Raw genomic sequence first — 23,775 nt, forward strand, 5'->3', positions numbered from 1 at the left:
TTACATTGGAGCTGTTTGCACTGGACACTGCCCTGTTTGATTAAAAGGCCTGTATTCTCCCCAACTGTAATCCTGATTGCTTTTCTGTTGGTTGATGACATCAGAGTCCTGAATTTCTAAAGACTCTCTGGGTGTAAACTCAGCTGTCATCATGCCCCCCTGTCCTTTGATTGATACTTAGGAGCTGGGTCCTGCCTCTCACTTCTGGGTCAGTCTACATTCAGAGGCCCAGCAAAAGCCTCGATTGCATTTTGGACATGAAGTTTTGGGTTTTCTCTCACCCTGTCTTCTCATTCTATCTCCATATCTACAATGAGCTCTCAAATGTCCAACTTTAACACACTGAAAACATCAACGAATTTCTCTAGAAGTCCCTTGCCGAGAGGGACCCTGTCTTTCCATGTTCATCATAGTTTGGGTATAATAAGCATTTGTGCCCACTGTGGCACAGCATCTTATGATCTCCTCTAAAGGAGCATCTTTGTCTAGTCCCCATATAATTCTTTTGCAAATCTCATTGGCATTTTCCTTAGCCAGATGTCTCGTCATTATTTCTGTAGCAGCATTATCTCCAATGGTTCTGATTATAGCTATTTGCAAACGTCCCACAAAATCTGCAAAAGGTTCATTGGGACCTTGCTCTATTTTTGTGAAAGCTTTATTTCCATCTTTCTGTCCAGGGAGAGAATTCCAAGCTTTTATTGCAGCCTTAGAAATCTGCTCATACACTGTTATGGGATAATAAATCTGTTCTGAATTCTCTGCATACTGACCTTCACCAGCTAGTTGGTCAAAAGTGATTTGTCCAATAGTTCCTGTTTGCCTATTGCATAGGGCTTGAATCCTACATAATTCATGAAACTCCGAAAGCCACAACAAATTTTGTTCCAGTTCTAAGCATATTTTCACTATGGATTTCCAATCATTCGGGGTTAAGATTTCATAAGACAAATTATCTAGTAACATCTTCACATAAGATGATGTAGCCCCATAAAGAGTGCAACCCTTTTTCAAATCTTTAATTTTTTCCAAATTAAAAGGAGTGTATCTTCTCTCTTTTTGACCCGAAGGGTCAAGCTTTTCAATCACCGGATATGCATGTATAAAATCAGATATATCTTCTCCTTCATTTTTTGCCTTAATTAATGCTTCTTCTAATCTTCTCATATTCTGCTTCACAGGAGAAGCTGACTGTGTTTCTGCCTCTCTCTCTTCCTCTTCTTCCTCCACTCATGAGGGGGGAGGATTATGAGATGAGGAATCTAATTCCTCCTGCTGTGAAGTATCACATTCAGAATTGTAGTTAACTCCATTCTTATCTGAATTTTCCTGCTTATCACCTAGTTTAGTTGGCACTTTCTTCTTTTTCATTTTAATACTTAAATAACTTCTTATAGCCAGTTGTATTAAATTATATGTATTTAATATGTCTTTAGAAATTGAGTTAAGGCCATTTTTATTACAGAATTGACAAAGATCCTCTCCTACTAAGTTCCATTCATCTAGATCCAATTCTTTCTCCAGAGAGAAACAAGGACATATGTTCTTAACAGTTTGTAAAAGTTCAGTGATCTACTCAATAATTATAATCAAACCTTGGCTTTTCATAACTTTGACAATGCTCTCTAAACATTTTCCTTGTACAGAAACAGAAGGCTGTTTTCTAAACATCTGTCCCATCTTAGCTGAAATTCCACTTTAACTCTGAACAAAATTTCTTTGTTGTACTCTAATTTCTGGGTTGAGGAGGCTTTTCCACTGAAATCAGGATCGGAACTTTTCCAATGAAATCAGGATCCGGAGGCTTTTCCACTGAAATCAGGATCAGAACTTTTCCACTGAAATCAGGATCGGAGCTTTTCTTTTCCATTGAAATCAGGATCGGAGCTTTTCTTTTCCACTGAAATCAGGATCGGAGGCTTTTCCACTGAAATCCACTGAGGGGCCTGTCAGCCCCACATTGGGTGCCAAAATGTTGGTGTTCTTTTTCCAAAACACAGCCAGGTGATAAAAGAGTTCAGATCTTTTATTGTGTCCTTCAATATAGCCTGGTTAGCTCAGAGGCCTGTCTCTCCACTTGGTTCTAAGACATCTTGCAGCTTTGTCCTTGGCTTCTGCCTCTGCTTTCTTCAGCCTCTAGCCAGCACCAAATTGAAAGATGCAATGAATCTCTTGTCTCAAAGATAGGGCTTATGGGCTTCCTCCCAGAGAGCTCCTCTCTGAACCCAGTCAGTGTTCCCAAGAAAAACTCTCTCAAGCTCTAAGAACTTCCTGTATATATATATATATATATATGATCTCCCAAAGGTTAACTCCTCCTTCTGGAGAGAGAGGGATTCTGGTTTATCTCCCAGAGTGCTCTCTGGCCCTAAAGGAGGTGTGAATTCGGGTATCTCATACTAATCCCTGAAATCTCCCAAACGTGTGAACTCCATTGAGTACTTAGAACTTATGAGCTCTCTAAAGGTGTGAACACAAGCATCGGCTCTATCTCACTTATCCAAGTTGTACTTAGTACCTTGTTTTAAGTTCTGACCCAAAATATCTCCTTCTAAGATAAAATCAATCATATTGAACCATGCCAAATTAGATAATTATTGTTTCTATCAACTCCAATGGCTTAACAGTTTATAAAGATTCCAACAGGTAACAATACTCAAATGGATCTGTATGTTCCTTCCAGTGATGCAGATGGCAAATTATCTATATCTGCCCAACTTGTGCTATTCTTTTTCATGTATTCTTATAAATTTGCCACAAGGATCCATCCAATGTGAAGGATTTCTCCCAACTTTTTGATGTCCTACATTCTTTGTCTTAAGAATGGATTCCTTGGTTCCCTCAAATTTTTGTTTTGATTTACAGTACTTGGTTTAATACATAGTTATTCTTTTACTTTTGTTTGCTTTAGTTGTTTCTACTTCTACTGATATACTACCTTATATAGTATATTAGGACATGTACTCATTTCAAAAAACAGTGGCTCCATAGTCATTGATAGTAGAATGAGTTTTTTATAAAGATCTTCAGACAGCTTTTACATACTTAATCTCCAAATGTCCTTGGGAGATGGTATTGCTTAGTTCAGCTTCTTGCCAAGCTTTCCATAAATTTGTACTTTGTGTCTGCTGTTTCTTGCTATTTTCTGAATCAAACTGTAGTTAGAACCATTGAGTTCTTTCTTAAGAATTTATGAATTAGTTTATATGCAAAACTACTTTTATCTTCAACTCTCATATCTTTCTATTGCTTGAGTTAGTGGCTAAATTTCTCAGTCTCCTCATTATATCAATTAACTTATACATATTACAATTTCCTATGGAAGTTTAATTATTATTTGTATTTGTTCTTTTTTTCCCCCATTTTTCATCATTGCTTGTTTGTTGGTTTTTGCATACATTTTTCTTCTCACTTTTTTTATTCTTATTCTTATTTTTATTTTCCCTTTAGTAAGTTAGTGATCTCACCACAATAAAAACTAAGTTTCTTGTTAAAAATCTGTCTACTTTTTACGATCTTATTTGGTACTCAGTATATACAACGCTACCAGCCTTTATACTAGACAATATTCATGTTGGCATGTAGGTGTACGTTTTCTGTATAGTTTATACTCTTGGTTTTTTAACTATTGAATATATTTTTTTTATTTCCCCCCTCTTTTTTAGTCAACCTTTGCTTTAAAGTCACTAAAATTAAAGTACATGCTGATTTGATGTGAAGGTTCTTAATGTTCTTATAGACTTTCTTTTTCTCATCATCTACAATAGATGCTAGCACAATAAACTAGTTATTTTCATGGTGGTCTCTTTGTAGCATGTAGCAACATGAGGATGACCAAGTGGCCTCTGAACTGTTGTTATTTTGGACACATGATAAAACCAACTCTTTGCCAAAGGTTTTTTTGTTTGTTTGTTTGTTTTTTGTTTTTTGTCCAAAGATAAGCTTGTGATCTTTTTCCCTCCATATAGTTGAAATTTCATTCTAGCTTCATTTTCTTTAACACCTCCCCCCTCCAAAAAAAAGCTTTTTTTTTTTTTACATTGCTTAAATATCCCTCTATAACACTCTCCCCACCCTCCCAGAAACCATTTCTTTTAACAGATTTTTTTTTTTTCAAGTAGAAGAAAAAAGTAACCAGAAAAACATTTCAATACTTTGAAAAAATATTTACTGTTCCACATTCATGGACCTTCCACCTTGACAAAGAAGTAAAAGGACATGTCCTCATGTATCTTTTCTTTGGGGCGATGCTTCCTTGTAATTTTCTAATATTCACTTTCAGTTCTTTTACAGTTCTGTTTACGTTATTTTAATGTTGTGTATGTTGTTTTCTTGGCTCTGGGGTTTTTTTTGTTTTAGTTTGCATAAGTTTATATAAATCTTTCCATGCTTCTCAATATTCATCATAATTTTTATTTCTTATAACAGAGTAATATTGAAATTATTTAATTTGTTTAGCTATTCTCCAATTTATAGACATGTCCTTTGTTTCTAGTTCTTTGCTACCACCAAAAATGCTTCCTAGCTTTATTTTCAGTGATATTATTAAGACTAATTCTGCTTTAATTCCTTCAAGAAAACACTCAATTATTGGCCCCTGGACAAGGATCTCACATTTGGTGTACTAGCAGTTTAATGTATGTAGACGGCCAAAAAAAGCAGGGGGAGTGGGGATTATTATCCTTTACCTCATTTTCTGTCATCAGAATTGGAAGTTGGCAGCATAAGATGAAGGATAGTTTTTGTAACTTTCTTTGTTTCATAAGTTGTCATTTCCAGAATTAAGAAATTCATACAAAATTAGTCATTACTAATTAAGCCCAACTGGTAGAAAGTTAAAGTTAAAGCTGCTCATTATTGAGGTTATTATTAGACTAGTCATTTGATTTTATTAAATGATTGCAAACTGAATTTTTATATTCTGATGTTGAACTATCAAATATGGATTTAGAACACAAGACTTTTCTTTAAATTTCTAGGCTATAATTATATATTGAAATTTAATTTCCATTCTTATGAATAAAATTCCATTATTTTTATTTTTACAGCATTCATTCAGTCGGATAGCATAATAGAAGTGCTACGTTTTGATGATGGAGGACTTTTACAGGTAACAAGTTCTATATTCAAAATTTTTAATTGGCTAATTTAGATGTTAGTCTGGAATATTTATCTTTTTTCACATTTTTCCCTTAAAAAATCAAAATGGATTCTCTGTTATATTGGAAGTTTTTCAGATTTTGAGATTGAGCTACAGATTTGTGTAAAAAAAAGTTGAGAGAGATGAAAAAGGAGTTTAGCAAACGACTTAAGGAACTTGCTGTAGTAATTCTTGTGAAGACAAAATGATGTGTTAACAAGCTAGTTCATAATTATTACTTTGTTATATAAGCAGCTTCTCTTATTATCTATACAAAAAAGTTCTTAGCTAGAATTGCACTGTTAGTTTTTATATTTGGGTGAATTTGTAGATGTGGATAGTTAATCTTTACCTTGGTGTGATTTTGTGTCTATGCAAAGATGCTATTTCAGTGACTTTTTTATGGAATGGAAGTATGTTTCATGGAATGAAGTAGTTCAAAAACTAAGTCAGGTAAGTGTCAGTGCTGACAAGTATTAGTCAAACTAGCAATGATTCTGATTGTACTTATTGCCACTTTGGATCATTCTAGTGAAATATGAAGTTTCATTGCTGCATGATTAGAAACTAAATGTTGAATTTTTTTAGCCATGGCAACCAGCAAAACTCCTAAAAATACAAAAAGGTCTTGAGTCCTTTCAGGTCCCCCTTCTGTTGAGAAGTGACAATGGTGAAAAAGGAGGAAAATATTAAGCGTGAATTGTTCTTTCAAATATTGTGTTAATTACTGGTATTTTTAACATATGATCTTTATGGATCAATAGAATAGGTTAGATTCACAAGACATAATCACTATAGTAATCTAGTGTATGATAAACCCAGAGCTGTAGCTTCTGGGATAAGAAATTACTATTTGACAAAAAATTCTGGGAAAACCAGAAAATAGTATGGTAGTAACTAGGCATTGACCAACATCTAGCACATTATACTAAGATAAGGTCGAAATAGGTTTAAACATAAAGTACGCTACCATAAATAAATTAGGAAAATAAGGGATAGTTTACCTCTCAGATCTGTGGAGAAGGGAGGAATTTTTGGCCAAAGAAAAACTAGAGAATATTATAAAATGTAAAATGGATAATTTAAATTATATTAAATTAAAAAGGTTTTATACATACAAAACCAATGCAGCCAAAATTAGAAAACAAAATGGAGAAGAAATTTTACGTCCATTTTTCTGATAGAGGCCTCATTTCTAAAATATATAGAGAATTGACTCAAATTTATAAGTCTGTAAGCCATTCCATAATTGATAAATGGTCAAAGGATATGAACAATTTGTCAGATGAAGAAATTAAAGCCACATAGGTATATGGGAAAAAAAAGTGGTTTAAATCATATTAATCAGAGAAATGTAAATTAAGACATTTCTGAGGTACCATTTCACACCTTTCAGATTAGGTAAGACAGGAAAAGATACTGATGCGTGTGGGAGGTGATGTGGGAAAAGTGGAATACTACTACATTGTTGGAGGAGTTGTGAACTGATTCAATCATTCTGGAGAGCAATTTGGAACTATGGCCAGAGGGCTATAAAACTGTGCATATCCTTTGATCCAGCAGTGTCTCTATTGGGTCTATATCCCAAAGAGAACATAAAAAAGGGAAAAGGACATGCATGCACAAAAATGTAGCAGCTTTTTTTGTAGTGGGAAGAAGCTAGAAGCTAAATGGATGCCCACAAGTTGGTGAATGGCTGAATAAGTTGTGATATATGAATGTTATGGAATATTATTGTTCTGTAAGAAATAGTGAGCAAGCTGATTTCAGAAAAGTCTTGAAAGACAAGACTAACACGAACCAGTGCTAAGTGAAATGAGTAGATACAAGAGAACATTGTATATAGCAACAACAAGATTATTTTGATGATCAGCTCTGATGGACTTAGCTCTTTTCAACAATGAGTTCAAGGCAATTCCAATACTTGTGATGGAGGAAGCCATGAGCATCCACAGAGAGAACTATGATTGATTGATCCTTGTAGTAGAGTATCCTTGCAATAGAGTGAATGGAAACGTATATCCCATTCAGGTAATCTCTGCATTGTCTTATATTTGGTAAGAGTGGTATGGCCTATTGTGGAAATCTTCAGTTTCAGATAGTCTTGTGTGCTGTTAAAATTTTTTTTATTTGATGGAGATTGTCTAATCCTGGAACCTATCAACAATGAGTTCCAAAATTATCTATTATATAACATATGTAAAGAACCTATGTTTTGTTTTGGTTTTTTATTGTTTTTCTTTTTATTATCTTTTATTATTACAGCTTATTTACAAGATATATGCATGGGTAATTTTTCAGCATTGACCATTGCATTGTTTTTGTTCCAATTTTTCCCCTCCTTTCCCCCTCCCCCAGATGGCAGGTTGACCAATACATGTTAAATATGGTAAAGTATAAGTTAAATACAATGTATATATATATATGTCCATACAGTTATTTTGCTGTACAAAAAGAATCGGACTTTGAAATAGTGTACAAATTAACCTGTGAAGGAAATCAAAAATGCAGGCAGACAAAAATAGAGGCATTGGGAATTCTATGTAGTGGTTCATAGTCATCTCCCAGAGTTCTTTCGCTGGGTATAGCCAGTTCAATTCATTAGAATTTTGCTTTGCAAAATGTCAATTCAGTCATTATTAAACTAGAGGAGAAAACAAGGTAGTGTGGTGGATAGAGTTTTTTAACTTTAAATGAGAGACATTTGTGTTCAAATCTTCCCTGAGTCACTTTGTGTGTTGTGTTCTGTGTGTGGCCATGGGCAAGTCAGTGTCAATAAATATTAAGTTCCTGTTATGCATGGTATACAGGTATGAAAAGGAAAGATGATCCATGCCCTCAAGGGGTTTACAGTATAATGGAGGAAGACAACAACAAAAGGAAGCTGAAGAGCTGGGGGGAAGTAGGAGAGGGATGGATCTGGCACCTGGGTGACAGAGCAGTCCAAAGATGGTCCAAAGAGATGGCTGACCTGGCCCTTAATTAAATGAAGGTTCTGGAGCTCGTTGCAGCACCCTGCAGCCAGAATAGCAGGAGGTCTAAACGTAGAGGGAGTGCCATGAAACATGGGTCTGTCTGGCAAGAGAGGATGAAAGTTTCAAAGAAGAGGTTCTTGTAGACACAATGGAGAAACCTGTGATAGAGTAGCCCAAAGGCTGGTTCTGGAATCAAAAGACCCAGGCCTATATTGGGACCCTGGATAAGGTATTCTTGGCTTGATTCTCCTTCCATGTGAAATGAGGGAGATTGGGAGAGAGGCCTGTTAGGCTCCTTCCTGATCCTGTGAATTGACTGCTTTTAGCTTAGGGAAGAATTGACTTGAAATGGGATAGCCATTTTTCAATAGAGTTAAAAGCAACATTATCAAATCCAAAACAAAGCACACTTAATTCATTGAGCCTTCCATAGGTTTAGTACAGTAGCAAGATCACTAGCTCTAGAGTTAAAGGACCCGAATTCAAATTTCATTCTGATCCTTCTTTTGTGATCTGAGGCAAGTCATGTACTTCTTTGGGCTGAGTATCCTTTGTAAATTAAGATCATTTGGACTGGATGGATTCTAAATCCATTCTAGATTGAAATACATTTGAATTATTTAGTTCTTTTGGTTAGGTTTTGTTTTTTTTGTTTGTTTGTTTTTTTAATAAAACTATATTGTATTTAAAATGTAAAAGCCATTCCTTAGCTGAGGCTCTATTCAGAGAGTTTCTGAAGCTTTTTTTTTTTTTTTTTTTTAATTTTTTAGCAGGAAACTGACATGGTGAAACTTTTGTATTATTAGAAAGATTATTTTTGGTATCTCTGTAAAGGATGGGTTGAAGAGGAAGGATATTAAAAGAAGGGAGAAGTTAAGCTAAGCTAAGAAGTTCTGCAATAATCTAGGTGAGAGGTGAGGATGTGAACTAGAGTAGTGGACTTGTGAGTGTCAAAGAGGGGACTAAGAAGAAAAATAAACTCAGAATTCTCCAGTAAATATAGGAAATATATGGTGGTAATATGAGAAAAGTAAAAAAATACTTAGGTTTCAAGACTGTGTGACTAGGATGATTGTTTTGTTTTTTAATAGTTTTTTATTTACAAATTATATCCATGGGTAATTTTTCAGCATTGACAATTGCAAAACCTTTTGTTCCAACTTTTCTCTTTCTTCCCCCCACTCCTTCCCCAAGATGGCAGGTTGACCAATACATGTTAAATATATTAAAGTGTAAGTTAAATACAATATATGTATACATGTCCATACAGTTATTTTGCCATACAAAAAGAATTGGACTTTGAAATCGTGTACAATTAGCCAGTGAAGGAAATCAAAAATACAGGCAGACAAAAATAGAGGGATTGGGAATTCTACGTAGTGGTTCATAGTCATCTCCCAGAGTTCTTTCCCTGGGTGTAACTGGTTCAATTCATTACTGATTTATTGGAACTGATTTGGTTCATCTCATTGTTGAAGAGGGCCACGTTCATCAGAATTGATCATCATATAGTATTGTTGTTGAAGTATATAATGATCTCCTGGTCCTGCTCATTTCACTCAGCATCAGTTCATATAAGTCTCTCCAGGCCTTTCTGAAATCAGAATGGTTGAAGCTTAAAAAAAAAAAATAAAGAAGCTGAGAAGAAAGGCAAGGAGGAAGAATGGCTTAGTTTTATTTTTTGAACATGTTATAAAGATGTCCAGACAATTAGAAATGTAGGATTAGAGCTAGAGAGAAATTGTGACTAAAGGAACTATCCATTTAGAAGTCACCTTCTTAGAGATAATAATTGAAGCCAATTGAAAAATGGATGAAATCAGCAGGAAGGAAAAAGTACCGAGAGAATAAGGGGGAAAAGCCTTCAACTTGTCATATATTGAATTTTTATTTAAGAAGGTCAGGGAAACATTTATTTTATCTCTTTTAAATTGCACAAAATAGTAGTTTGGCTTCCATGATATTGATGTTTATGTTAAGGCTGGGTATGCTTAGCTAGGAAAAACATTTATCAAGTCAATAAAGGTTCTATTCCCATTTTGAAGAACAATTTGTTCTAATGAAACATTTTGAATTATAAGTGATAGCTTATATTTCATTTTACATTTCCCAATAGTTAGCAGTAGCATTAGGTGTCAAAGTTAGTTTTAAAAATTGTTTTAAATTTAAAGTTATTTTTTTTTAAAGCAAACTTTGTTAAAGTTGGAATTTCAGGAACACTAAAAAGCATAATAGAAATATAATAAGGATAGAACTGGAAGAAATAGAGATCATCTAGTTGCTTTTCTTCCTGTTTTTATGTTATATCTTGCATGACAGACAGTAAATGATAAGATGATTTTAATCAGCTTGGATATTTCTTCAGTTGTTGCACCTCTATGACTTGATATATAAATCTTTCAGGATTAGTGGCCTAAAAATTCAGTGTGACAGTGTGATCATTATGGCAATGAACTTCTTTGACTTTAGTTATATTGATCCTCAGACAGTAGTCTGCCTGTTTTCCTGCCTTTCTCTGTCTCTCCTCCTTGTTTTTCTCCCTCTCTCTTTCTCTCCTTCTCTCTCCCTCTCCTTCTCTTCTTGTCTCCCTCCTCTTCCTGTCTCCCCTTGTCTACCAGTCTCCCCTCATCTTCTCCCCCTCTCCCCCCCATATACACACACAACAGTAATGCAGTGCCAATATTTGGTTCCTCTCTCTCCATTGAAGAAAGAAGTACCAAATTCTTATTCTTAAATCTTACTCACTCATTATCATTCTAAGGATGTTTAGAAATTTCTCATTTAAGAAGTAAAATAATTTTAGGAGGTTTTCTAGGTTGCATTAGAGAGTAATTTCAGTAGTGGAACATTTGAAAATTCAAGCTAGTTTTTGCTTTTATTCCCTATATTGAAATTTTTTTATATAATTTTTTTTTACAATTGATATTAAATAAACATACACTCTAGATAGAGAGATGTGCATGCATACTATCTATCTATCTATCTGTCTGTCTATCTATCTATCTATCTATATATATATTTGTGTAAACTATCATATTTTTCATTTTTTTTATTACTTGGTCATTTCTTTATATTAAATTTCTTAGTCTGCCCTTTAATGGATTCCTTTTCCATTTTGTAAATTTTGGGTAAGAAAAATACAGAATAGATTATGGGATAGTAATTAAACTTCCCTATATTATGTGAGAAATGAAGGGAAGAGGATTTTGAATTAGATGCTCTGTCTCTTTCATTATATTGCTCAAAAGAAAACCAAATCTCTTACCCATACAACTGCATATATTGGTTCTTTAATTACTGCCTCACTGATTTCATGCCAGGCAAGCCCTTTCCATGTTCTTTGCTATCCTTTTACCTATAATCTCTGCATTATGTTGTTCTATAGACCAGAAGCTGATAAGAATCAATTCAAAATGTTCCTGTTGCCTCTGTTGTCTATCTATAAAGTAAGGGAATTAGACTGGATGATTAAAGTTCCTACCAGCTCTAGAATTCTGAAATATGTTAGCTGACCTCTGAGCTTACTATCAAAAATTCTTTAGCTATATTTGGAGAAAAAGATTTCAGGCTTACTTGGTCCTCCTAGAATATTTATGACCTGAACTAAAAATAGTTAACATTTATATAGTACGTAAAAGTTTACAAAACATCTCACAAAAGCCCTACAAAAGTGGGTGCCATTATCTCCATTTTACAAATAAAGAAACTGAGGCACAGAAAGCTTGTAACTTGCCCATGGTCTCTCAACTTATAAGTGTCTTGAGGTTGGATTCAAACTGAGATTTTTATTCTATTTACTCCACCACCTAAAAAGAAGAATATTTCTTTTTCTAATTTTTGTTAAACTCCCATAATTTTCTAAACATAGTTGTAAATTTATTTTTACTTCTACCTTTAGTAAATGAAGTTGTTGGATCTCTAAATGGTAGGTAGATACAATTAGAAAAGTAAAGTCTCCTTCAGAAAGCACTGACTCAGGAATAATGAAGGATAAAGCAAAGACCAAGAGTTTTTATGAACTCAAATCATATATTAAAAAAAATTATATGTATTAAAGGTCCATCCTCATATCTTCTTCCAGTAGAATGGGTTATGTGGACAGAGGTGATGAATTTTCTGTTACTAGAGGTCTTTAAGCAGAGACAGGTTAACTAACTTGTCAAGGAAATTTTTGCCCCATTATGTTTGGGATAAAACTGATAGCTATTTTGATTTGAATTTAGCTTCACTATGACTGTGAGTTACACTTTCTATTTGACTTTGACTTTGCTAGTTTCAGTTATAGTTGATGCCTCCTCTAGGGTCTTAGCAGCTCTTAATTCGGAGATTTTCTTGTACTACTGTGTTAAAACCAAGCAGCAATAGTAGTAGTTCCCAGCTATCTAGAGTTTGATGATTATAGCACTTAGCCTACAAAGTCATCCATTATGGAAGCAAACCTTGAGTTCTAATATTTTTACCATAACTTTGTCATAGTATATTATACTGCAGAAATTTGACTCTTTGGCTAGAGATGCCTGTGATCTAGGGCTGGACTTCTTAAAACTTTTTCTGTTCATGATCCCTTTTCATCCGAGAAATTTTTATATACTCTGGATATATAACTACATATAACAGATATACAAATTAAACATTTATAGATATTAAATCATAATTTTATGATTCTTCCTCCCACATTCAGTTATGAGCCCTCACATGGGGTTGCATATCAGTTTAAGAAGCTGGGATCTAGGGGAATGGTCTCTACACTATTGGACTCTTAGTCATTATGCTCAAAAAATTCAAATGGATCTTATCAATGTGAAGATTTTTTCCCAACAGATTACAACTGTTGCATGCCTGTCTTTCCAATAAGAATTTTGTCTGTATTATCCTCTAAAAGCTCTCAAATTGTGCATCCCTTTTGATCCAGCAGTGTCTCTATTGGGCTTATATCCCAAAGAGATCTTGAAGGAAGGAAAGGAACCCATATGTGCAAAAATGTTGTGGCAGCCCTCTTTGTAGAGGCAAGAAACTGGAAACTGAATGGATGCCCATCAATTGGAGAATGGCCGAACAAATTGTGGTATATGAATGTTATGGAATATATATTCTATAAGAAATGATCAGGAGGATGATTTTAGAAAGGCCTGGAGAGACTTTACATGAACTGATGCTGAGTGAAATGAGCAGAATCAGGAGATCATTGTACATGACAACATCAATATTATACTGTGATCAAATCTGATGAACGTGACTCTTTCCAACAATGAGGTGATTGAGGCTAGTTTCAATGATCTTGTGATGAAGAGAGTATCTGGGTGTAGATGGCTCTCTTTATTTAAGTATGTTGTTTAAGTTATGTATTTTTTTTATTTATGTATTTTTGTAAAATTTTATAGTTGTTACCTGTATTGGTTGCATCTTGGGAAGTGTATTTCTTAATATTGTATATATATTCATTCTATACTTGTTTTTAAAGAATTTCTTCTTTTGTTTCTGCTGGGGCTTCATAAGTAATATACTGATGATTTTGGGGGGTTTATTTTACATCTAGCCACTGTCATGAAGTTAATGTTTAGTTTTTTAATTAAATCTTTAAGATTCTATATATAAATCTTATAACCTGAATAAAGCACCACTTTAATTGGTTCTTTGCCTTTGCTTATTAAATAGATTTCTCCACATCTCGTTGGTATTAGATAGCATTTTTAAAACTGTATCAAATATCACAAAATAGAAAATTTCGACTATACCAAACTGAAAAGTTTTTGTACAAACAAAACTAATGCAGATAAGATTAGAAGGGAAGCAATAAACTGGGAAAATATTTTTACAGTCAAAGGTTCTGATAAAGGCCTCATTTCCAAAAATATATAGAGAATTAACTCTAATTTATAAAAAATCAAGCCATTCTCCAATTGAAAAATGGTCAAAGGATATGAACAGACAATTCTCAGATGAAGAAATTGAAACTATTTCTAGTCATATGAAAAGATGCTCCAAGTCATTATTAATCAGAGAAATGCAATTAAGACAACTCTAAGATACCACTACACACCTGTCAGATTGGCTAAGATGACAGGAAAAAATAATGATGATTGTTGGAGAGGATGCGGGAAAACTGGGACATTGATGCATTGTTGGTGGAGTTGTGAACGAATCCAACCATTCTGGAGAGTAGTTTGGAACTATGCTCCAAAAAGTTATCAAACTGTGCATACCCTTTGATCCAGCAGTGTTACTACTGGGATTATATCCCAAAGAGATTATAAAGAAGGGAAAGGGACCTGTATGTGCACGAATGTTTGTGGCAGCCCTTTTTGTAGTGGCTAGAAACTGGAAACTGAATGGATGTCCATCAGTTGGAGAATGGCTGAATAAATTGTGGTATATGAAAATTATGGAATATTACTGTTCTGTAAGAAATGACCAACAGGATGATTTCAGAGAGGCCTGGAGAGACTTACACGAACTGATGCTGAGTGAAATGAGCAGGACCAGGAGATCATTATATACTTCAACAACAATACAATGTGATGACCAGTTCTGATGAACCAGGCCATCCTCAGCAATGAGATCAACCAAATCATTTCCAATGGAGCAGTAATGATCTGAACCAGCTATGCCCAGAGAAAGAACTCTGGGAGATGACTAAAAACCATTACATTGAATTCCCAATCCCTATATTTATGCACACCTGCATTTTTGATTTCCTTCACAAGCTAATTGTACAATATTTCAGAGTCTGATTCTTTTTGTACAGCAAAATAACGTTTTGGTCATGTATACTTATTGTGTATCTAATTTATATTTTAATATATTTAACATCTATTGGTCATCCTGCCATCTGGGGGAGGGAGTGGGGGGTAAGAGGTGAAAAAATGGAACAAGAGGTTTGGCAATTGTTAATGCTGTAAAGTTACCCATACATATAACCTGTAAATAAAAGGCTATTAAATTAAAAAAAAAAAAAACTGTATCAAATAATACAATGACAATCATGGGACATTCTTGATTTTTCCATGATCTTATTGAAAAGCCCTTTAACAGTTTTTCATTGCAGAAAGTACTAGTTATTGGAATATATTGTCAATATCTTTCCAAACATTTAGTATTAAAATTACTGGGTTTCAAAATTTGATGTTTATTGTTAAACATTGGAAATCAACCCATTAGTCCAGCCTGTATGTTGTTACACCCTAGGCTAGAGAAGTAATTTGACTTGGTGTCCCCATTGGTATTTTCTGTCCAGTTCCAAGGGTCTGTAGGCTCAGGTCCATCTTTTTCTGGACTTTTTGGGGGAGGAAATCTTTAAAGACTTGTTCAATTTTTTTTATGGAATTAAGTTATATAAAGTTTCTGTTTCATTTCAGTTATCAATTTTGTGGGCATATAATTGGTCAACATCATTTCTGATGTCTGGCTCATTTATGATGAACTATCCTTTCTCATTTTTTACATTGGCAATTGATTCTCCTTTTTATGAAATTAGCTAATGGGTTTTTTTATTAGCATTTCTTAAAAATAGCTGCTAGTTGTATCAATTCCGTGTAGGGGTTTACTTTGGTTTTACTTCTTCTAGTTTAAAATGTATTATTTTTGTGTTTGATAGAAAAAACTTTTTTTTACGTTTTAGTTTTTATTTTCTCCCATACTTATATTATGATCTTTTCTTTCTCTGTCTAGTTGATGGAAGTGTTCATTGCTATAAAATTTTCCCTGAAGACTTTTTAACTGTACTCTAAAACTTCTATATCTCATCATTTTTACAATGTCTTTGATGAAATAGAAATATCCTTTCCTCTTTGTTCTACTAGTTCTTTAGAATTAAATTTAGTTTCCATTTAAGTTTGAATTCTTCTCACTAAAGACCTTTCATTTTTAATTTTTATTGTGTTGTGATCAATAAAGATGTTTAAAAAAATTTCTTCCTTTTTTCAGAAGCTTCTGTTCCTTGGGATAGGACTAGTTTTTGTAAAGGTGCTGTGCAAAACTTAAAATATCTATGTTCTTTATTACTCCCATTCAGTATTGCCAGAGATTTTAGCCTATTTGATTTTTTTTTAAATGTTTTTCAGGTATGTAGCTTCTTTCTTATTTCTATTTTTGTTAGTTTAATCTGGTTCTAAAAGAAATGAGTTTTGAAGAAAGTCCAGAAAACCAAGAAGCAGAGCATTCCAGGAATGTGTCCATTGCGATAGAGTCAGGAGATGAAGTATCATGTGTAAGTAAATGAAAGTAGGTCAGTATTTCCAGAAAATAGAGTGAATGGAGGGGGAGAGCAAGGTGTCAGAAAACTGGAATGGGAAGAGGAAGTCAGTTTATGAAGAACTTTTGAGTGCCAAGGGCATTTATATTTTTTCCTTGAAATAATAAGTAGCCACTGCAGTTTCTTGATTTTCAAGGATGAGACATAGTCATACCTATGGTTTAGAGAAACCATCTTGGCAGCTGAGTGAAAATTGGATTGGAGTGGAGAGAGATGAGACAGGAAAGCCATCTTGCAATGATACAGGCAGAAAAGGATGAGATCCGAACTTGGGTGATGGCTATGTAAAGAGAAGAGAATGTATACAAATGATGTTATGAAGTTAAAATGAATAAAGTTTTTTTCATTCTGGTTGCTTGTGATAATTTTTCCCCTTAACTTAGAAACCCTGAAACTTGGCTTTAACATACCTGGGTATTATAAGTTTAATGTTTCAAGTGGTGGTGACTGGTTCATGCTTGCTATTTCATTTTTACTTTACTTTGGCTCTGATGGGTCTCCACTGATTTATGATTTCTTAAAATATGATATTCAGATTTTTTTATTTGGTCATGGTTTTCAGTAAGTCTGGTGATTCTTAAATTCTTGCTTGTCTGAATTATTTTCTGTTTTTGAAAACAAATACCTTAGAAGGGTACAATCTAGAATATGGAATAAGAAAGGAACTTACCAGAACACTCCCAAATTCACCTCCAAACAATTATAAAATAATGCCTCGAATTCTAGAGTGACAAAACCAAAAAAAAAAAAGAATGGGTTGACATAATTTTTCAGGTCAAGACAACTTAAAAGTCAGTGGGACTTGCAGTGCTCTGCAGACCTGTGGCCCGTTTTGTAAGGTAGTAACAAAGCTCCATAATTCCCAAGTGGTGAAGCCCCATTGCTCCCAGCCCCTGCCACAGCCCAAGGGCAAGGCCTCATGGCCCCACTCAAAAGCATAGGACAGTGCCCATATCCAAGCAGAGCCCAACTTTTAACATAAAAGTCATGAAATAGGCTGGAAGATGAGCAAGAAATAGACAAAAAAAAAAATCTGCTATAATTATAGGCAAGACCAAAATACAAACTCAGAAGAAGACAACAGTGTCAAATGCATACATACAAAGCCTCAGAGAAAAAAGTGAGAATTGGTCTCAGGCCCAAAAAGAATTGCTGAAAAGAACTCAAAAGGATTTAAAAAATAAACAAGACAGAAGAAAAAAAAGGGAAAAGAGATGAGAGTGATGTTAAAAAAAAAAAAAAAAAAGAATCAGCAGCTTGGTAAAGGAAGAAAAAAAATGAAAAAAGGAAACAGAAAAATCCACTGAAGAAAACAACTTCTCAAAAAGTAGAATTGGCCAAATGGAAAAATAAGTACAAAAGTCCGTTGAAGAAAATAAGTCCTTAAAAATTAGGATTGAGCAAGTGGAAGTTAATGACTCAGTAAGACATCAAGAAACACTAAGACAAAATTAAGAGAATAAAAAAAAATGGAAGAAAATGTGAAATATTTCATTGGAAAAACAACTAACCTAGAAGTTAAATCCAGGAAAGGTAATTTAATATTTATTGGATTACCTGAAAGCCATGATTAAAAAGAAAAGCATGTAAACATCATCTTTCAAGAAAGCATTTAAAACATCTAAACAAACATCTTTCAAGAAATTGCCAAGGAAAACTTCCTTGATATTTTAGAACCAGAGAGTTAAATAGAAATTGAAAGAACCTATTGATCATCTCTGTAAAAGATCCCAAAATGAAAACTCTTTGGGATATTAGAACCAATTTTCAGAGTTCCCTGGTCAAGGAGAAAGTACTGCAAGTAGCCAGAAAGAAATACAAAGATACCTCAGTACTCATCTGATTCCAAAAGGCATGATGAGGGTTGAAACTGAGGGGTACTGAATGAATTTTTCTCATGAGTACATATCGAGTTTGTAGCCCAACTATCCCTTCCCACCCAATTCTCCAAAGGAGCAAGCTGGGCTTCCAGCTGCAGAGACCCAACTCATTTTCTGAGAGGCCTGCCTGAAATCTTTATATTCTTCCCCAATCCCACGTCATCCATGCTTCCTTGGGGAGGGGAGGCCTGAAGGTAAAGAAGGAAGCTATAGTTCTGAGCCCTCTGCTGCCCAAGACTGACTGCCACCAAGGACTCCTGGCTACCAGGAGTCCTGGGTCCTGGGCCGGAATTACTACTTCTACTGCTTGTGCTGCCACCGCTGCCCAGGCACAAAACTTCAGCATTGTGGGCTCTCCTCTCACAGTCCTGCACACTGTAACCTTCACTGGAGAGAAGCTGCCCATGATCAAGGGCAGTAGCAGTGAGAGTAGGTCCAGGCAGCATATCTGGCCCACCTTACATCCCTGCTCCTCCACCAAGTACACTTAAGTGATGAGCAGCTATCAAGTGCTGAAGCATTTTTTTCTCATTGAAATGTGTCAAGTATGAAATCTACCACATTTCAAAGTAGAAGAGTGCCTAGGTACCACTGTAATTTAAAAATTGTGGGGCCACAGTTGAGATCATACAAGATTTCTCAGCTTCAACATTAATGGATTAAAGGAGCAGCTAGATGGCGCAGTGGATAGAGCACCAGCCCTGAAGTCAGGAGGACCTGAGTTCAAATTTGAACTCAGACACTTAATACTTCCTGGCTACGTGACCCTGGGCAAGTCATTTAACCCCAATTGCCTCAGCCAAAAAAAAAAAAAAAAAAGTTAATGTATTAAAGGGCCTGGAAAACGGGTCTTCCCGACTCCAGGCCTGGCACTCTTGTCCCTGTATGTGTGAAGTTACTATTATCCATGTAGGAAAAATCAAGTGTTCAGAGGATGTCTAGTGTCCTGATTGTGATATGTAATTGGATAGACAGTGTGGTACAATGAAAGAAGTGATGGTTATGAAAACAAAAGACTTGCATTTAGGGTTTGACTGTGCTCCTTTACTACTTAATGTGACCTTAGACAAATCATTAAGCATTTTTCCTAGTTTTTGTGAATGTCCTCTTTTTTATTGATGTCCTTTTTTTAATGAAAAAGAAATATTCAGCATTCAGTTATCCAATGTTTATTTTTTTTCTCCCCCCAAAAGAAAAACAAAATCCTTATTTCAAATAAGCTTAGGCAAAATTCCTCTGTTGTCTTTTGCCTTATTTTTAAGGAAGATTTTCTACTTCTTGAGGGCTGGGACTTTTTACTTTTTATCCTCTGCTTAGCACTGAGTCTAACTCCTTGCTAAGCATTTAATAAATCCTCTTTCACCGATTTGTTAAATGATGAAACAAAATAAACCTATTACCTTTGCTGGAATCATGCCTACTAATTGTGAGTGTTCCCTGATGCTATGCTCTGGACCTTCTTTTCCTTTTATACTGTTTTGCTTAGTAGTCCTATCAATTCTTGTGTATTAAACAATCATTTCTATATAAATGATTCTTAGATATATTTATTGAGCCCTACCTTCTTTTCTAACCTACAATTTTAAATCTCTATTGGACATCTCACATTGAATGTCCTATATTCATTTCAAATGTAACATGCCTGAAACTGATCTCATAATTCTTTCCCCTAAGTCCTCCATCAATTCCTGGATTCCCTATTACTATCAAATTACTATCCTCCCAGTCATGCAGGATTCTTCTACAGGCCATTCTTGATTCCTCATTCTTTCTCACATTAACCCTTCTCCTATATAAACCTGTTGTCAGGTCCCATTGTTTCTAACTTAGTACCATTTTTAATATAGACCTCCTTTCCTTGATACTGCCACTACTCTATTGTCGGTCTCTCATTATCACATCCCTGGACTATTGTAGTAACCTGCTATTTGATCTTCCTGCCATGTCTCTTCACACTCTAGTCTGCCTTTAGGAAATAATCTTGCTAAAATGCAAATCTAACCATGTCACAAACAATCTCCTCTCCCATTCCATGAAGTCCAGTTATTTTCTTTTGCCTCCAAGATCAAATATAAATTTCTTTAGAATGCTTTTTCTCCTTATCTCTGTTGCCTAATGTTTCTGGCTTCTTTCAAGTCTCAATTAAAATCCCATATTCTAGTAGCAAGAAATCTTTCCTAGACTCCCTTAATGCCATAATGCCTTCTCTCTGAAATTATCTCAAATGTACATATCTTATAAGTAGCATAATTATTTTCATATTGTTTCCACCATTGGAATGACCCTTGAGGAAAGGCACTCTTGCTTTCTTTATTGTCCCTAGTGCTAATTATTAGCAAGGTGCCTAACCGCACAAAAGCACTTAGTAGTGTTCATTCATTGATTTGTTGAATTATGAAAGATCTTTCACTAGGACTAAATGAATGCCCTATCTTCATTTCTAGCCATCTGTCTTTAGCTTGTTATATTCCCTTGGTAAAATAATTTTTAGTTAACCTAGACCTCAGTTTCTCTATTTATGAAATGTGACCAGTCTTGCTGTTAGGCAACTACTTAATAGGTATAATACAAGTGAGTTCAGAAGAAAATTGTTATCTCACAGAAATAATTTTACCAAACCATTATTGCTCCTCACAAATGAAGGAGAACAGCTGTTCATAGGTATGGTTTTGAAAGTGTGTGTCCTTTGTGTCCAGGCAATGGGCAACACTTACACACACACACACACACACACACACACACACACACCTCTCTCACTTGTCACATTCTATCAAATATTAGGATAGTTATTGGTAATATATATTTTAAAAGTCCTGGCACATCAAACAGAGTTGCCTTTTAGGACTATATTTTCAGGTCTGATGACCTTCATGTGGAATATGCACATAATACAAACTACAGATTTTATTGATATCTTAAAAATATCATTTAAAAATTAGTTTTAGATTTTAAACAAAATAGAGTAAGTTATAGTTTACCCAGGTTTTCATTTTGCTCACAAATGGATTGGACTAGATGAACTCAAGATAGAAATTGTTGTTTTAGAGTTGGAAGGGACAAATGAGGAAAATGAGGGGTTTGAATTACATGTAATTTTGAGTATAACTTGTTTAGAAATCAAATCTTAAAATCTAAAAAACCTGTTACTGCTTTTACATGTAATTGAAGAAAATTTAAAAAAAAATTCATTGTCCCTTAAATAATCAGCATCAAAGGGTGATAATTTAACTAATTATTCATTTCAGCCAACGCTAGCTTTCTACTTATGAGACATTGCTAGTTTCTGGGGAATATAAGAGCAAAATCAGATACATACAAGGAATGATTAATTCCTTAATATATATGATTACATATAATATATAATTATATAAATTCATAGTACACAAGACTATGAAGTTGCTTTACTTTCTATATAGTTGATGTAATGTGACTATGAAATAACATGGGATAAACAAATACTACTATAAATTAAAACAAGCATTTTTTTTTAAAAGATTTTCACCCTTAAATCGTGTATATTAATAAAATTTTGGTACCAGAGTTACTTCACATTGGAAATTTCCCTAAAGGAAAACCTCTAGACCTTGTGTCCAATTTATTTGAATATCTTCTGTGGTGGAAAATCTTTGAGGACAGATTGATTCTTAGAAATAAGCAGTTGTCCTTAAAATCAAAAATCTTTTCAGTGAGGAGAAAGGTAATGAAACTAGGCACTGATGTTTTATGCCTTTTGTGTTTTATGTTTTATGATGATTGTGATGAGATTATTTTTCTTATACTTATTTGACTTTGAAAATAATATGGCTACCATTACTCAGAATATTTTTATTTGTCTATATACTTTAAAGGTGTTTCAAATGTAATAGTACTAATTCATATAGATAAAATGTTTATTAATATGAATTTCCTATTTGTATGTAAACAATATGAGCTGAAGTGGGTCTTTTGTTCTTATTTATATTTTTCAGTTTACCCCTGTCAGGGCTAAATTCACAAACTTGATGACTGATATTACATAAGGTATTACGTTAAAGTCATACAAAGTTAGATACAAAAGCAAGATTAATTATTATATCTTAAATAATCTGTTGATTGTATTATGTTAAAATGTTGTTTTCAATCTTATTTATATTGTTCCTTTTACAGACTGAGACAACAATTGGGCTCAGTTCCTATCAGCAGAAAAGGTAAGAACTAAATAAAAGAATTTCATTAAGCTTTCAGATACTTTAGAAAATCCACCATTTTCCTTCCCTTTCCCCTTCCCCTCTCCTTTTTCTCTTTCCCTTCCTCCTCTCTCCTTCCCCTTTTCTCTCTCTTCCCTCTTCCCCTTCCCCTCTTCCCTTCCTCTCTCCTCTTTCTCCTTCCCCTCTCTCTTTCCCCTTCCCTTGTTCCCTCTCCTCTCCCTCCCTCTCCTTTCCTTCCCTCCTTTGCTCCCTCCCTCCCTTTTCTTTCTTTCTTATTTAATACTGCATCAGTACAGTGAGTCAAAAAAATGTTTTAATGAAGTCTTATGTACTATGAAAGCCTTATATTTTGCACACATTCAAATCTTTTCACTGTGAATATAATTGCATATAGATACAAGAGGATTTCTTCTGTGGAATGTTTTTAATGATTACAGTCAGTAATATTATTTTTTGTTTATGAGGCACATCTTTATAATTCCCCAGTTCTTGTTATTGCCATTAAACATTTGTTTAAAGAGCAGGGATTTTGAGTAAAGAGAACTATACCTCAGTCCTGCTTCATTTATTGACCTGTCTGTATAATTTGGGAAAAACCATTTAACTTTCTGAGTTTGTTTCTGTCTTCTTCATATTTGTCATTTCTATGGCTCAATAATCTTCTATTACATCTGCATATCACAATTTATTTTGTTGAACACATTTTGTTTCTTGGTTTTTTTAAATGACATAGTATTTCTTCCCTTATTTGTATATGTATAGGACTTTTGTCAAAATATAAGTTGAATAGTAGGACTGATCTATTGGAAAGTATGAATAATTTGTTAATTTTCCTAAAATTAATTCCAAACTTTTCATGACAGTTGGATACATCTTTATCAGCAATGGATCAACATGTCTTTTTTCCATACCTCTTTCATATTTAATTTTCTAAAAGTTGATTAAATATTGCTTATTGGTGCCAGTTTTCCAATTAAGATGACCCGATATTTGCATATTCTTTTTTAGGAATATGTTTCCTATGCATTTAAAGATTCTGCAATAGAGGACTAATCTGATTGACTGAATGAAGCATTTATTATGTACTTAATTAACTATGTAGAAAGCACTGTGCTATGCTAGTGGCAATACAAAGATAATCTTTGATCTCAAAGAAAATTAGCCCCAGTCAAGTTTATTTCCTAAATATTACACTTTAAATCTCCTTTACCCAATTTTAATATCTTAATTCTAAAACATATTCTATGTTATGAAATTTTATCATCCTTTATCATGACTCTTAAAATATTAGCTAAAAGTTAATGTAATCAAAAGAATGATCTTAATAGGTAACTTGTTTCTT

At 34.1% G+C, this 23,775-nt stretch overlaps 1 protein-coding gene across 3 annotated transcripts in view; it reads left to right on the forward strand.

Moving 5' to 3' along the window:
• Window positions 1–23,775, forward strand: part of TMEM131 (transmembrane protein 131) — a 216,343-nt gene that overhangs the window by 75,622 nt on the left and 116,946 nt on the right. For all 3 annotated transcript variants that reach the window (XM_031959112.1, XM_031959113.1, XM_031959114.1), the window contains exons 2-3: window positions 5,049–5,110; window positions 22,393–22,433. In XM_031959112.1, the coding sequence (XP_031814972.1) occupies window positions 5,049–5,110; window positions 22,393–22,433 (103 nt within the window). The remainder of the gene's footprint in view (window positions 1–5,048; window positions 5,111–22,392; window positions 22,434–23,775) is intronic.

This window comes from Sarcophilus harrisii, chromosome 3 (assembly GCF_902635505.1).
Source record: "Sarcophilus harrisii chromosome 3, mSarHar1.11, whole genome shotgun sequence".
Classification (NCBI taxonomy): domain Eukaryota; kingdom Metazoa; phylum Chordata; class Mammalia; order Dasyuromorphia; family Dasyuridae; genus Sarcophilus; species Sarcophilus harrisii.